The following is a 14,508-nucleotide window of genomic DNA, read 5'->3' on the forward strand; positions in this document are numbered from 1 at the left end:
CTCTCTCTCCTCCTCCCTTCCTCCTCCCCCTCCTCCTTCCTCCTTCCCCCTCCTCCTCCCCATCTCTCTCCTCCCCTCCCCCCCCCCCCCCCCCCCCCGGCCCTCAGTTTGTCACCCGTCTCCCCCGCGGCCCCCTCCTAGACTTCTACTCCAAACGCAGCTGAGCGACCGGTGAACGGCCCGTCACCTGACCATCTAGCCTTCTGCTCCTCCTCCTCCTCCTCCTCCTCCTCTTCCTCCTGCTTCTCTACATCCTTCTGCTTCAACCACTCCACCGCTGCATTCTTCCTTGTCTCACTCCTCCTGCCGCTCTTCAGAAGGGGTTCGACACACCCCCTGCTCCGCCTTCGCTCCGCCTTCGCTCCACCCTCGCTCCACCCTGCTTCTCGCCGGCATTCCATTTCTCCGCGCTCTTTGTCACCAGTATCTTTCAGAGACTGAGTAAAGACCGCACGTTACAATGAAGTCTTCGCACCTACACGACGGTGTCTTCAGAGAGAGACTCGACCGTGCGGACGTTTCCGGAGCCCGCTTCTCGTTCGCACGCTAAGGAACTACGAACTCGGGATTCCCAGTGACTAGAGGGTTGGAAATCACACGGGGGGGTCGGAATGCCGAGCGTACTTCTTCGTCTTAGGGAAACTCTCGGCTTACTTACGGACGTTTTTGAATCCTTTTTAGTCGTGATGTTTAGTGGACTGGCTCTGGTTAAATCTCAGCCCCTTTTCAATCTTGAGGCAGCTTATTAGGATGGATTTAAGAAATAGAAATGGTCTGATGTTGCATGATGGATGAACAATAATTAAAAGTATTCCATATAAGTTCTAGATGCTATTGTGTGCTTGCTCTGAAGTGACCCCAGGTTTGTTGTTGAGGAGTTGCCCTTGCTTTCATCAAACTTATTTTGTTGATATCCGTAAATTAATTTAATCACATTTACACCAAAATATACTTTCCGTTTTCAACAAAGCCATGAAGCTAATAGCTTAGCTATAATAAATACTCAAACATATACAAACGTTAATTTATAAATGAGTTAATGAGAGGTCATTTGATCAGAGAAGAGGGTGGAGTTAATGAGGGGTCATGTGATCAGAGAAGAGGGTGGAGTTAATGAGGGGTCATGTGATCAGAGAAGAGGGTGGAGTTACGGAGAGCCCTGAGGTGGAGGGTCCTCAGGGCTTCCTGTAAGGGGGCCTTAGGGGGAGACCTGAGTGGGAGGAGAAGGTGGAGGCTCCATCACAACGCTGTGGAGATTATCTGGGTCCTCCAGCCCCCCCTGGTCCTCAGCTGGTCCACAGCTGGTCCACAGCTGGTCCTCAGCTGGTCCACAGCTGGTCCTCAGCTGGTCCTCAGCTGGTCCACAGCTGGTCCACACTGAGCAGGTACTTCAGTCACAGACCCTCTTGCATGGCCTGATTCTGACCCTCCCCTGATGACCCTGGACCTGAGTCCTGCCGGGTCCTCCTGCATGGCCCCGTCATGACCCCCCCCTGACCCCCCTGATGCTAACCCTGGACCTGGACCTGGACCTGGGTCCGTCTCTCCCTCCCCTCCCCTCCCAGCATGGTTCCTCTGAAGGTGCTCCTCTGTGTCTGATGGTCTCTAGTGGTGGGTGCTGGTCTCTAGTGGTGGGTGCTGGTCTCCAGTACTGGTCTCTAGTGGTGGGTGCTGGTCTCTAGTACTGGTCTCTAGTGGTGGGTGCTGGTCTCCAGTACTGGTCTCTAGTGGTGGGTGCTGGTCTCCAGTACTGGTCTCTAGTGGTGGGTGCTGGTCTCCAGTACTGGTCTCTAGTGGTGGGTGCTGGTCTCCAGTACTGGTCTCTAGTGGTGGGTGCTGGTCTCCAGTACTGGTCTCTAGTGGTGGGTGCTGGTCTCCAGTACTGGTCTCTAGTGGTGGGTGCTGGTCTCCAGTACTGGTCTCTAGTGGTGGGTGCTGGTCTCCAGTACTGGTCTCTAGTGGTGGGTGCTGGTCTCCAGTACTGGTCTCTAGTGGTGGGTGCTGGTCTCTAGTACTGGTCTCTAGTGGTGGGTGCTGGTCTCCAGTACTGGTCTCTAGTGGTGGGTGCTGGTCTCCAGTACTGGTCTCTAGTGGTGGGTGCTGGTCTCCAGTACTGGTCTCTAGTGGTGGGTGCTGGTCTCCAGTACTGGTCTCTAGTGGTGGGTGCTGGTCTCCAGTACTGGTCTCTAGTGGTGGGTGCTGGTCTCCAGTACTGGTCTCTAGTGGTGGGTGCTGGTCTCCAGTACTGGTCTCTAGTGGTGGGTGCTGGTCTCCAGTACTGGTCTCTAGTGGTGGGTGCTGGTCTCCAGTACTGGTCTCTAGTGGTGGGTGCTGGTCTCTAGTACTGGTCTCTAGTGGTGGGTGCTGGTCTCTAGTACTGGTCTCTAGTGGTGGGTGCTGGTCTCCAGTACTGGTCTCTAGTGGTGGGTGCTGGTCTCCAGTACTGGTCTCTAGTGGTGGGTGCTGGTCTCTCGTTGTGACCTGTGGTCAACTGGCTCTCTGGGCTTTTGTTTTGTTTTTTGTTTTTGTTTGTTTTTTATTCGCTGGTGGTGAGAAGGAGGGCGGCCAATCACTGAGCTCTCTTATAATACACAGTTATACTATTAACTAGACTGTAGTACATCACTATACTGTAATACAGTTATACTATTAACTAGACTGTAGTACATCACTATACTATAATACACAGTTATACTATTAACTAGACTGTAGTACATCACTATACTGTAATACAGTTATACTATTAACTAGACTGTAGTACATCACTATACTGTAATACAGTTATACTATTAACTAGACCAGTACATCACTATACTGTAATACAGTTATACTATTAACTAGACTGTAGTACATCACTATACTGTAATACAGTTATACTATTAACTAGACCAGTACATCACTATACTGTAATACAGTTATACTATTAACTAGACTGTAGTACATCACTATACTATAATACACAGTTATACTATTAACTAGACTGTAGTACATCACTATACTGTAATACAGTTATACTATTAACTAGACTGTAGTACATCACTATACTGTAATACAGTTATACTATTAACTAGACTGTAGTACATCACTATACTGTAATACAGTTATACTATTAACTAGACTGTAGTACATCACTATACTGTAATACAGTTATACTATTAACTAGACTGTAGTACATCACTATACTATAATACACAGTTATACTATTAACTAGACTGTAGTACATCACTATACTGTAATACAGTTATACTATTAACTAGACTGTAGTACATCACTATACTGTAATACAGTTATACTATTAACTAGACTGTAGTACATCACTATACTGTAATACAGTTATACTATTAACTAGACTGTAGTACATCACTATACTGTAATACAGTTATACTATTAACTAGACTGTAGTACATCACTATACTGTAATACAGTTATACTATTAACTAGACTGTAGTACATCACTATACTGTAATACACAGTTATACTATTAACTAGACTGTAGTACATCACTATACTGTAATACACAGTTATACTATTAACTAGACTGTAGTACATCACTATACTAGTTATACTATTAACTAGACCAGTACATCACCATACAAGGTGTTGCTGTGGGGTCAGGAAGGTCTCCCCTCTAGTGCAGACCCCCACCACGGCCCCCACCTACCCTCCCAACCACACCTCCACCACCACGGCCCCGTCACCCCCACCCAGACGGTCACCTACCAGCTGGCACAGGTAGCGCCCTCCTACTAGTCCCCTGGTCCTGGTCCCAGTCCTCTGGTCCAGTCCCCTGGCCCTGTCCCCTGGTCTTAGTCCCCTGGTCCTGTCCCCTGGTCCTCTCCCCTGGTCCTGGTCCCAGTCCCCTGGTCTCGGTCCCAGTCCCCTGGTCTCGGTCCCAGTCCCCTGGTCTCAGTCTCCTGCTCCTGTCCCCTGGTCCAGTCCCCTGCTCCTGTCCCCTGGTCCTCTCCCCTGGTCCTGTCCCCTGGTCCAGCCCCCTGGTCTCAGTCCCAGGACCCTGCTCCTGCCCCCTGGTCCAGTCCCCTGGTCCAGCATGGTTGGGGGCTGTAGCTGTGGAGCCGGTCCTGGTGTGGTGATGGTAGTGATGGTAGTGGTGGTGATGGGGGTCTGAGCAGCAGCCGTCCCGTCCCTGCAGCCACTGAGCCCTTTGTGTTCTGATGTTTCAGATCACCAGCGACGGGTCGGACGGAGACAAAGACAGCAGCACCACCTTCTCCTCAGAGAGTGGAGTCACCATGACCACCACCCACATCTCAAAGGTCTGCTCTCTAGCTACCTCCGTCTTTATTTAGCCTGTCTTTATTGATAATGGAGCTACCTGTCTTTATTGATAATGTAGCTACCTCTGTCGATAATGATAATATATTGATAATGTAGCTCCTCTGTCTTTATTGATAATGTAGCTACCTGTCTTTATTGATAATGTAGCTACCTCTGCGTTTATTGATAATGTAGCTACCTGTCTTTATTGATAATGTAGCTACCTCTGCGTTTATTGATAATGTAGCTACCTCTGTCTTTATTGATAATGGAGCTACCTGTCTTTATTGATAATGGAGCTACATCTGTCTTTATTGATAATGTAGTTACCTGTCTTTATTGATAATGGAGCTACCTGTCTTTATTGATAATGTAGCTATCTCTGCGTTTATTGATAATGTAGCTACCTTTGTCTGATAATGTAGCTACCTGTCTTTATTGATAATGTAGCTACCTCTGCGTTTATGGATAATGTAGCTACCTGTCTTTATTTAGCATGTCTTCATTGATCATGTAGCTACCTGTCTTTATTCACTATGTGTTGTTGATAATGTAGCTACCTGTCTTTATTTAGCATGTCTTCATTGATCATGTAGCTATCTGTCTTTATTCACTATGTGTTGTTGATAATGTAGCCACCTGTCTTTATTCACTATGTGTTGTTGATAATGTAGCTACCTGTCTTTATTCACTATGTGTTGTTGATAATGTAGCTACCTGTCTTTATTCACTATGTGTTGTTGATAATGTAGCTACCTGTCTTTATTCACTATGTGTTGTTGATAATGTAGCTACCTGTCTTTATTCACTATGTGTTGTTGATAATGTAGCTACCTGTCTTTATTCACTATGTGTTGTTGATAATGTAGCCACCTGTCTTTATTCACTATGTGTTGTTGATAATGTAGCTATCTGTCTTTATTCACTATGTGTTGTTGATAATGTAGCTACCTGTCTTTATTCACTATGTGTTGTTGATAATGTAGCCACCTGTCTTTATTCACTATGTGTTGTTGATAATGTAGCTACCTGTCTTTATTCACTATGTGTTGTTGATAATGTAGCCACCTGTCTTTATTCACTATGTGTTGTTGATAATGTAGCTACCTGTCTTTATTCACTATGTGTTGTTGATAATGTAGCTACCTGTCTTTATTCACTATGTGTTGTTGATAATGTAGCCACCTGTCTTTATTCACTATGTGTTGTTGATAATGTAGCTACCTGTCTTTATTCACTATGTGTTGTTGATAATGTAGCTACCTGTCTTTATCCACTATGTGTTGTTGATAATGTAGCCACCTGTCTTTATTCACTATGTGTTGTTGATAATGTAGCTACCTGTCTTTATTCACTATGTGTTGTTGATAATGTAGCCACCTGTCTTTATTCACTATGTGTTGTTGATAATGTAGCTACCTGTCTTTATTCACTATGTGTTGTTGATAATGTAGCCACCTGTCTTTATTCACTATGTGTTGTTGATAATGTAGCCACCTGTCTTTATTCACTATGTGTTGTTGATAATGTAGCCACCTGTCTTTATTCACTATGTGTTGTTGATAATGTAGCCACCTGTCTTTATTCACTATGTGTTGTTGATAATGTAGCTACCTGTCTTTATTCACTATGTGTTGTTGATAATGTAGCCACCTGTCTTTATTCACTATGTGTTGTTGATAATGTAGCCACCTGTCTTTATTCACTATGTGTTGTTGATAATGTAGCTACCTGTCTTTATTCACTATGTGTTGTTGATAATGTAGCTACCTGTCTTTATTCACTATGTGTTGTTGATAATGTAGCTACCTGTCTTTATTCACTATGTGTTGTTGATAATGTAGCTACCTGTCTTTATTCACTATGTATTGTTGATAATGTACCTGTCTTTATTCACTATGTGTTGTTGATAATGTAGCTACCTGTCTTTATTCACTATGTGTTGTTGATAATGTAGCCACCTGTCTTTATTCACTATGTGTTGTTGATAATGTAGCCACCTGTCTTTATTCACTGTGTTGTTGATAATGTAGCTACCTGTCTTTATTCACTATGTGTTGTTGATAATGTAGCCACCTGTCTTTATTCACTATGTGTTGTTGATAATGTAGCCACCTGTCTTTATTCACTGTGTTGTTGATAATGTAGCTACCTGTCTTTATTCACTATGTGTTGTTGATAATGTAGCCACCTGTCTTTATTCACTATGTGTTGTTGATAATGTAGCCACCTGTCTTTATTCACTATGTGTTGTTGATAATGTAGCCACCTGTCTTTATTCACTATGTGTTGTTGATAATGTACCTGTCTTTATTCACTATGTGTTGTTGATAATGTACCTGTCTTTATTCACTATGTGTTGTTGATAATGTACCTGTCTTTATTCACTATGTGTTGTTGATAATGTACCTGTCTTTATTCACTATGTGTTGTTGATAATGTACCTGTCTTTATTCACTATGTGTTGTTGATAATGTACCTGTCTTTATTCACTATGTGTTGTTGATAATGTATCCTCCCTTTGGTCAGGTGGTGAAAAGTGGATCCACGGAGACGCGTGTCGAGAAGAGAATCGTCATCAGTGCAGAATCTGAAGTTGAGGAGGTCAGAATCCCCTGATCCTGATGTGACTGCTCAGTGATAATGCAGCGTATCGTGTGTTCTTGTTCTGAGACAGATGTCGTGTGTGTGTGTGTGTGTGTGTGTTTCAGGGACATGACGGAACATCAATGTAACCGGTGAACCTTCGTCTTCCTCAGTTCTGTTGAGCACCACATGTCGGTGGTCGCAACCCCACAGCCAATCGGACCGCAGTCACCTGACCACTCGTCCCCCAATCAGACCCAGCTAGCGTCCCGTCCCCCTTAATGTGTGCACCTATCAGTAGCGGGCTTAGTAGAAACGTCTTCGTAGATAAATCCCTTCATGGAAACTCAAGTGGAGCTTCCAAACTGGCTTTTGCTTTTTTAACAAATGCTTATTCTCACCTGGGGTTCAAAACACACACACAAATTATACACGTTCTATTTGGCAATTTGATAAGAATTTTTCAAATTTTTTTGATGGGAGATTGAAAATATTTTTCTTTTAATTTTCAATTTTATACAGGTATTATGTTTTATTATTGTGGCCTACGCAGATTTTGTAACATTGAACAATGAAACCCTTGTTTACTCAGACTTCTTCAATATTTAATATACCTCAACAAAATAGAACAAGGACGTTATGTGCTAAATTTGGATGGCTTATTTCTCAGGGTAACAAAACTCAAAACCTATTTGTCCTACACGTAGCCAACTCTCAGTAGCTTACACATTATTGTAAAGTTTGAACTCAAAATTTTAAAATATATTTTAAAATGTTTGTATTTTATAGAATTAATACTTTTGTAGCGTTTGTATAAGATGGGGGGTGGGGGGGGTTGTACGTAATGCATTCAATCTGCTCATTCACTTCTAGGTTAACAAATTGACTTACCAGTTGCTTTTATTTAATAAGGGACCATATCAATAATAGTCTTCATGTGCACTACTGAATATGTCCACTAGTTTCAAACTGTCGTGAGCTGTCACTCAGCAAGGGATACGTCAAGCTGAACGGTGTCACACCTCTACCGTTCCTCCATTGACCTTCATCGTCCGTCACGTTTCATCATCAGTCCACGATATTTGACGAGCTTTGGTCTGCGAATCTCAGGTTTTTAATATTGTTTGTGTGACCACGGGCCTCGTGGTGATTGTATAAGGAATGTTCACGTGCTCATATCCATCCATGACGACCTCGTCCGTCTCCAGCAGGTCGAGGTTGAGTGTAACGTGAAGCTTGGTTTCCACGGCAACCAGTGGGAGGTGACGGCAGCCCTTCTGTCACGGAGGCGGGGCGGGGGGCGGGGGGCGGGGGGCGGGGGGCGGGGGTGGGGGGGGCATTGGTCGGTCTTTTGTGCATGTTCTGCTACTACTACACAGTAATTTATTTGTAAAGTAGACACTTTAATGTGGTTTGTCCTGAGTGAGTTCTCTCTCTCTCAACACACGTCGTCTGTCTGCAGGCTCCTTTAATGAGACATGTCACACTGATGAATAAATTTTGCATTTTTTTTTTTATTGACAAAGTTTAGCAAAGAAGTTTGACCGCACCTAATATAGAGTAGGACGTTCTCACGCGCTTTACGCCACGCTTCTGGGTAGAGCTCCCTCGCAGTCAGTGTCCCTCGCTCCTCCAGACGAAGAGCGCACGTACAGTGGAAGCCTTTTGAGATAGTTCGTTTTTTTTTTTTTTTTATGAAAGAGTTTGTTCACGTAGCCTTCCAGTTGGACCAAGGGGAATTAAATGTAGAGGAATAGTTTTTAGACTTGAAAAAAATAATAGCGATGCTTTGTTGTGACTTGTCTTTTTTTTTTTTTTTTTTTATAAAAGCTAATAAAACTTAATGTGCACAAATATGCGTCGTGTTCGCTCCGGTTCTTCATGTGCGTGCATTCCAGTTGGAATTAATAAATATAAATAAATATACAGACCATGGCTACAGCAAGCGCCCTAAGAGACACAGCTAACCAGGTTGCTATAATGGTTATGATTATTATTATTATTATGTGCAACAAATACCATTGAATAAGAGTTTAAAAGGCTTACTTAAGGAGACAGGACAATTTAATTAATTCATTTGAACCTTCAAACAAAGTCTTGGTGTTTTTAATGTTGACGAGTTTCATTTCCCTCCAAGCGTTGTGCTCATAAGAGGATGTGGTTGTCTTGTCTTGTCTTGTTTTGTGTGTATGTGGCGTATTATGATTGTGAAGATGTGGTTGTCAGGGTGTGTGTGTGTGTGTGTGTGTGGTTAGTGTGTGTGTATGTGGTTCTCTTGGTCAATTCCATATTAAGGTCTACCCACCTTCGAATAAATATTTATATGTATAAATTAAATAATATATAAATATTATAACATTTTATAACATTTCTTCTTCCCATAAACAAGAACATTTTGGTTTTTCTTTCAAATATAAAGCATTCTGGTAAATGTATTCTTTATTTACTGAATTAACCATTTTGTGTTTGTCTTTCAATATTACGTAAAATGTGTAAAAACTCTTCAACCGCTTATCCGTGGTCGGGTCACTCATCATTCATCAAAGAGGAGTGATGAAGATGAAGATGAAGTGATCAGTGTAAAAACGACAAGCATTTCATTTCCATATCTTTTTCTCCGGAAAGCCAAATTGCAGGCTGCTGATCTGAAGCCCAGCGGAGTGAATGTGATCTGGTCAGGGTAGGTCAGCGAAGGTCTTGCGACTCGGCTGTCCAGTGGCCACAGGTTCCTTGTCCTTACCCATGCCCTCAAACATCAGAATCCTGTTAGAGAAACACAACAACATATGCTGGTGAATTTTGTTGCTATTTTCTTCCACGATGAAGACATGTGCAGCGTTAACCATGAATACGGAACGTGTTTTATTTCTTTGAAGCGTCAACGTGCTGTGACGGTTCCCTGAGGGGTGTTCCACAAAGCCGGTTTTAACACTCACCCAGCTAAGTTAACCCAGGGTTAGCGGCAACCCTAGGTTTTCCGTTCCAAAATGAACACGGTATGTAAGTTGCTATAGAAACATATGCTCTCAATCAAACCTGGTCGGAGCAGGTTTTGCGCAGGTTAAGTTTGGAAGATAACCCTGTTTTGCTCAGAGTAGGCTATTTAAACCCGCGTTTATCGCAGCTTTTACGTGTTCGCCTATTGATATCGGAGCGCAAATAATTCGTGCAATTCACAGAGATTAATTAGACCACGGCTCGACATATTGTCCTTTCCGGATGACTTTTTGCTGGAGAGATATAGTTTTTCACGTGATTCTTTGATATATTTAAATAGCCTTCTCCAACCCTACATTGCAAATGTTACCAATCGTGGATCTGCCCTCAGTTCACTACAAACAATTTGCATAGCTTTCCGTTTTTTTGCGACGGGTAGCTTTTTGTACAGTGTAGGAGATGCTGAGCACATAGGCAAAGCTACCGTCTGCCGCTCCGTGCGTCTGTCTTGCGCTGAAGCGGTTGTTGCGTAACTTCATCGTTTTTCCAGGCCATAAACCCACGAGACGCATTAAAATGGAGTTTCACCAACTTGCAGGTCAGCATTATCTACTTTAAGTGTTCCCAAATGGCTCCGAAATTATCCTTGTTGACTTTTCATCTGGGTCTTATATTTCAGGATTTCCTAATGTAATTGGGTGCATTGATGGCACACATCCAATGTAAGCAATACATTTCAACAGGGTGCGTTGCATTATGAACATATTGTAGTGATCCTCAGTAGGGGTTGCGAACGCAGCCTTTCCTAGCTCCTCCCCCTGCACCCAGGTGCACTATAAAATGGCCAAGATGGCTGAACTCAACCTCTGCTGGTTGCCTACCAGGGTTGGTGAGTAGGGTCCCCGCCTTTTAACAGTTTTGAGTTCCAATTTTCCTTTTTTATTAATTTGTGTTTCTTGTTTTTAGGATCCCCTGCTGCTGTTCTGTTTTAGTTTTGCTTTAGTTTTGTTCTGTTTTAGTTTTTGTTCTGTTTTGATATTTTCTTTTGTTTGCTTTGGTTAACTTTGCTTTTGTGTTATTTCCCCTTTTCTGTTTCATTGTTTTGACAATTGGGTTGCTGGTTTACATAACTTTTGTTTTGTTGTTTGGTTTGGTTTTACTCCAGTTTTCTTTATTTAGTGTTTATCATTATTGTATTAAAATAAACATTTAATATATATATTGTCTCTGCCTCTTTTAGATTTTCGAACCTGTGTCCTTATAATTTATGTAGGCCTACGGTAATAGTTACATTTTCTTTGTTCTTTATTTCCTGGGGTGCAATTCCCCAGGTGGCGTTGTCGGTCCCCCTTTAGTTATCTCCCCCCGTTTATATTGAGTTTTATACAGAGTCCCGCCACAATATCATAGACCTCATATAATTGTTGTGCTTGTGCAAGATAGGTAAAAGTTTGTATTTGATCGCAGGGCAATTCGATGGGATCTCCTAGGAGATCGAGGGTATCCATGCCTCCCAACGCTCATCACCCCGTACCCTAATCCCGCTCCTGGACCACAGACAACATTTAACCTGGCACACAGCAGAACCCGCGTTAAGATTGAAAATACATTCGGGATATTGATATAAGTATCAATACATTCGGGAATCTATAAGTCCAGATTCCAATGCCTACGTGGACTAAGAGTTTGTCCGGAACGGGCATGCAATGTAATTGTTGCATGCGCCGTCCTCCACAATATAGCCACTCTGCGCAAAGAGATGCCTCCCCCCCTTTGACCCGTTCCTCGAGGAGGAACACATTCCGCAAATGGTTGTAAGGGCTGGACAAAGGATGCGAGACCACATTTGCAGAAATCATTTCAATAAAAAAAAACACCAAACACTTTTCTTCCATAATTTTTATTCTTTAGTTGCAGAGGGACGAAAAAGAATAATTAGTACCTTGAATAGCAATATCATCATCGTCCACTTTGAATTTCTGCTCGAGATCGGTAAAATATGCGGCCCGTTTCGCCATTTTGATCAGGATTTCCATGATCCATACATCACGTGACGTCTTTATAGGTTTGCCGTGAACGCGCACAACCCTGTGTTAACCAACCCTGTGTTGATTAAACTAATTCATAACCGGTGCTGTGGAACCGACAGCTCTGGGTTAGTCGGCACAGGATCAATCAACCTAGAGTTCAGCGTTAACTCTGTTTGTTAAACCTCCGTTCTTGGAACACCCCTCTGTATATGGTGTATTATAGTACTTTGTCATTGCACTCTTAGGTTCTATGGTTATGGGTGGTTGTTTGCTTTGTCCCCTATTCATTCTGTTGTCTATTTGTTTCTAGGACTGGGGAGCAGTGACATAATTGATTGGCAATTGGCGTGCACCTGGGCCCGGGTGCCAACGCCCTATAAAAGCCTGCTTCCCCAGTCCTTCCTTCTCTGTTAATTTCATTTCCTTTTCAGCTCCACAGCCATGCACACCTTTCAACACTTCTGTTGAAACAACACACACATATAATCCACTCATGCCTACACACTCCACACCACTGATTTACTGACTTCCACATCCCATATTTTGAATAATGATTTCAACACTTAAATTAGTTTATTTAATAAATACTTATTTTGTTTGGAAAACTGTCTCCCATCGTTTTTGTTGTGTAGCTTGGCGCCCCTAGGCCAGGTGCATAACAGTGCAAAGAGTTACTAAGAGGTCCTAGTATATTTTGATCCTGATAATTAGGATCGTAGTTCCTCTTGGTTGGCGACCTTGCCCTCGACAGAGGCGTACCACACGGCACTAGTTGCAATCTTGCTTGGCGGAGCGAGCAATGCATGTCCAGCGCAGAAATAAACTGCGCGTACGACAAAAAGAGAAGTAAGACCAGGATTCATATTGAAGAACTTGGTGGAGAAAAATTAGGAACTGTCCTAGCTGACCTTTTTGACACGACTCTGTTGTTGGCTTTGGCTGCTGGTTTTGAGTGAGTGAGTGAGAGCTGTTTGTTTGTGAGTGAGTGAGTGCTGGTTGTGAGTGAGTGCTGGTTAGAACGTTGTTGCTGTGTTATATTTATTCTGCAGAGTAAATGGGAGCACCCGACAGAGACCCAAATCATACTCATAATCACTTTACTACACTGAGGCGTTGATTTATGCTCCTTCTTTTCTACTTACAGTTTCAGAATTGTGTTCTTCTTGCCCAACATCATGTGGAGGAAGTCTCTGTAGCAGATGGTCTCCTGGTTCCCCGCCGACACCTGAGACAGAATCCTCTTCAGCTCCAAGTGGGTCTTGGCCACGCCCAGTTTCTCCAACATTCGTTTTAGTCCCATGATGTCTGCCAAAGAGAAGTCAGTTAATTGTAGTGGGTCACAAATCCTCGACTCAAACGCTTGCAGTAATCCTTTTCTTTGTTACCTATGTCTCCGCTGTCATTCAGATCAAATTCCATGTATTTAGCTGTAAAAAAAAGAATTAATACAGGTTATTAAAAAACAAATACACAACCTATAGTGTAGGATAATTTCTTACTTTATTTACTTTTAAACAATTCAAGCTTTGATGAAAGGTCTTCCTCTTCTTCATATTGAGTGTCTGAGAGGAAATCCTGAAAGACGAATAAAAAGATAAAGGAATCTGATGTTAACTGATTCAGTGATGTTTAGAATCAGTAGCATACTAGTACTACGAGTCGTAGGAGTACTGATTCAGTGATGTTTAGAATCAGTGTTGGTTGTAGTAGCACTACGTGTTGAGGTATCAGTATCGCGTAAAGTAAGTTATTTGGACCAACCTCATTGATTCTGTTGAGCTTGTCTTCCTGTGCGGACTTGAGGGCACCGAATGCCTTCCCCCCTGGAGCAGACAGGCAGCACCGACCCAACCAGAACCTTCTTTTAGATTAAACGGCTTAAACCAAAACACCTCCGACCTACATCACAGAGTAGAGGCCATGCAGACTCACCTTGGGTTATTTTCGCCATTTCTCTGTTGCAGTGACGGAGGAGAAACTGTCCACTGGGAGGAAGTACAGCAGCACTTCTGGTGCTGAATGAGGAAGTGGATCTGTGGTCAATGTGGTCCTACCTCCTCTGTCCTCCTCTGTCCTACCTCCTCTGTCCTACCCTCCTCTGTCCTACCTCCTCTGGCCTACCTCCTCTGCCCTACCCTCCTCTGTCCTACCCTCCTCTGGCCTCCTCTAGCCTACCCTCCTCTGTCCTACCTCCTCTGTCCTACCTCCTCTAGCCTACCCTCCTCTGTCCTACCCTCCTCTGCTCTACCCTCCTCTGTCCTACCTCCTCTAGCCTACCCTCCTCTGTCCTACCCTCCTCTGTCCTACCCTCCTCTGTCCTACCTTCCTCTGTCCTACCCTCCTCTGTCCTACCTTCCTCTGTCCTACCCTCTGTCCTCCTCTGCTCTACCCTCCTCTGTCCTACCTCCTCTGGCCTCCTCTAGCCTACCCTCCTCTGTCCTACCCTCCTCTGTCCTACCTCCTCTAGCCTACCCTCCTCTGTCCTACCTCCTCTGTCCTCCTCTGTCCTACCTCCTCTGCCCTACCCTCCTCTGCTCTACCCTCCTCTGTCCTACCTCCTCTGGCCTCCTCTAGCCTACCCTCCTCTGTCCTACCTCCTCTGTCCTACCCTCCTCTGTCCTACCTTCCTCTGTCCTACCCTCTGTCCTCCTCTGTCCTACCTCCTCTGCCCTACCCTCCT

At 43.7% G+C, this 14,508-nt stretch overlaps 2 protein-coding genes across 2 annotated transcripts in view; one reads left to right on the plus strand and one right to left on the minus strand.

Moving 5' to 3' along the window:
* Positions 1-8,162, plus strand: part of LOC311351011 (uncharacterized protein) — a 35,322-nt gene extending 27,160 nt beyond the window's left edge. The window contains exons 31-33 of the mRNA XM_084471095.1: positions 4,182-4,274; positions 6,805-6,879; positions 6,987-8,162. Coding sequence (XP_084327221.1) covers positions 4,182-4,274; positions 6,805-6,879; positions 6,987-7,010 — 192 coding nt within the window. The 3' untranslated portion in view covers positions 7,011-8,162. The remainder of the gene's footprint in view (positions 1-4,181; positions 4,275-6,804; positions 6,880-6,986) is intronic.
* A 1,105-nt stretch (positions 8,163-9,267) lies between these two features.
* On the minus strand, positions 9,268-13,846 carry LOC311352132 (allograft inflammatory factor 1-like). Its single transcript, XM_084472341.1, has 6 exons — positions 13,761-13,846; positions 13,590-13,651; positions 13,337-13,403; positions 13,214-13,255; positions 12,971-13,133; positions 9,268-9,624 (listed from the first exon to the last, which is right to left on the minus strand). Exons 1-6 carry the CDS (start codon positions 13,777-13,779, stop codon positions 9,537-9,539), a joined length of 441 nt encoding a protein of 146 aa, XP_084328467.1. The 5' UTR covers positions 13,780-13,846; the 3' UTR covers positions 9,268-9,536.
* Positions 13,847-14,508: the final 662 nt, after the last annotated feature.

The sequence above is a fragment of the Micromesistius poutassou genome, assembly GCF_964030765.1.
Source record: "Micromesistius poutassou genome assembly, chromosome: 8".
Taxonomy (NCBI): domain Eukaryota; kingdom Metazoa; phylum Chordata; class Actinopteri; order Gadiformes; family Gadidae; genus Micromesistius; species Micromesistius poutassou.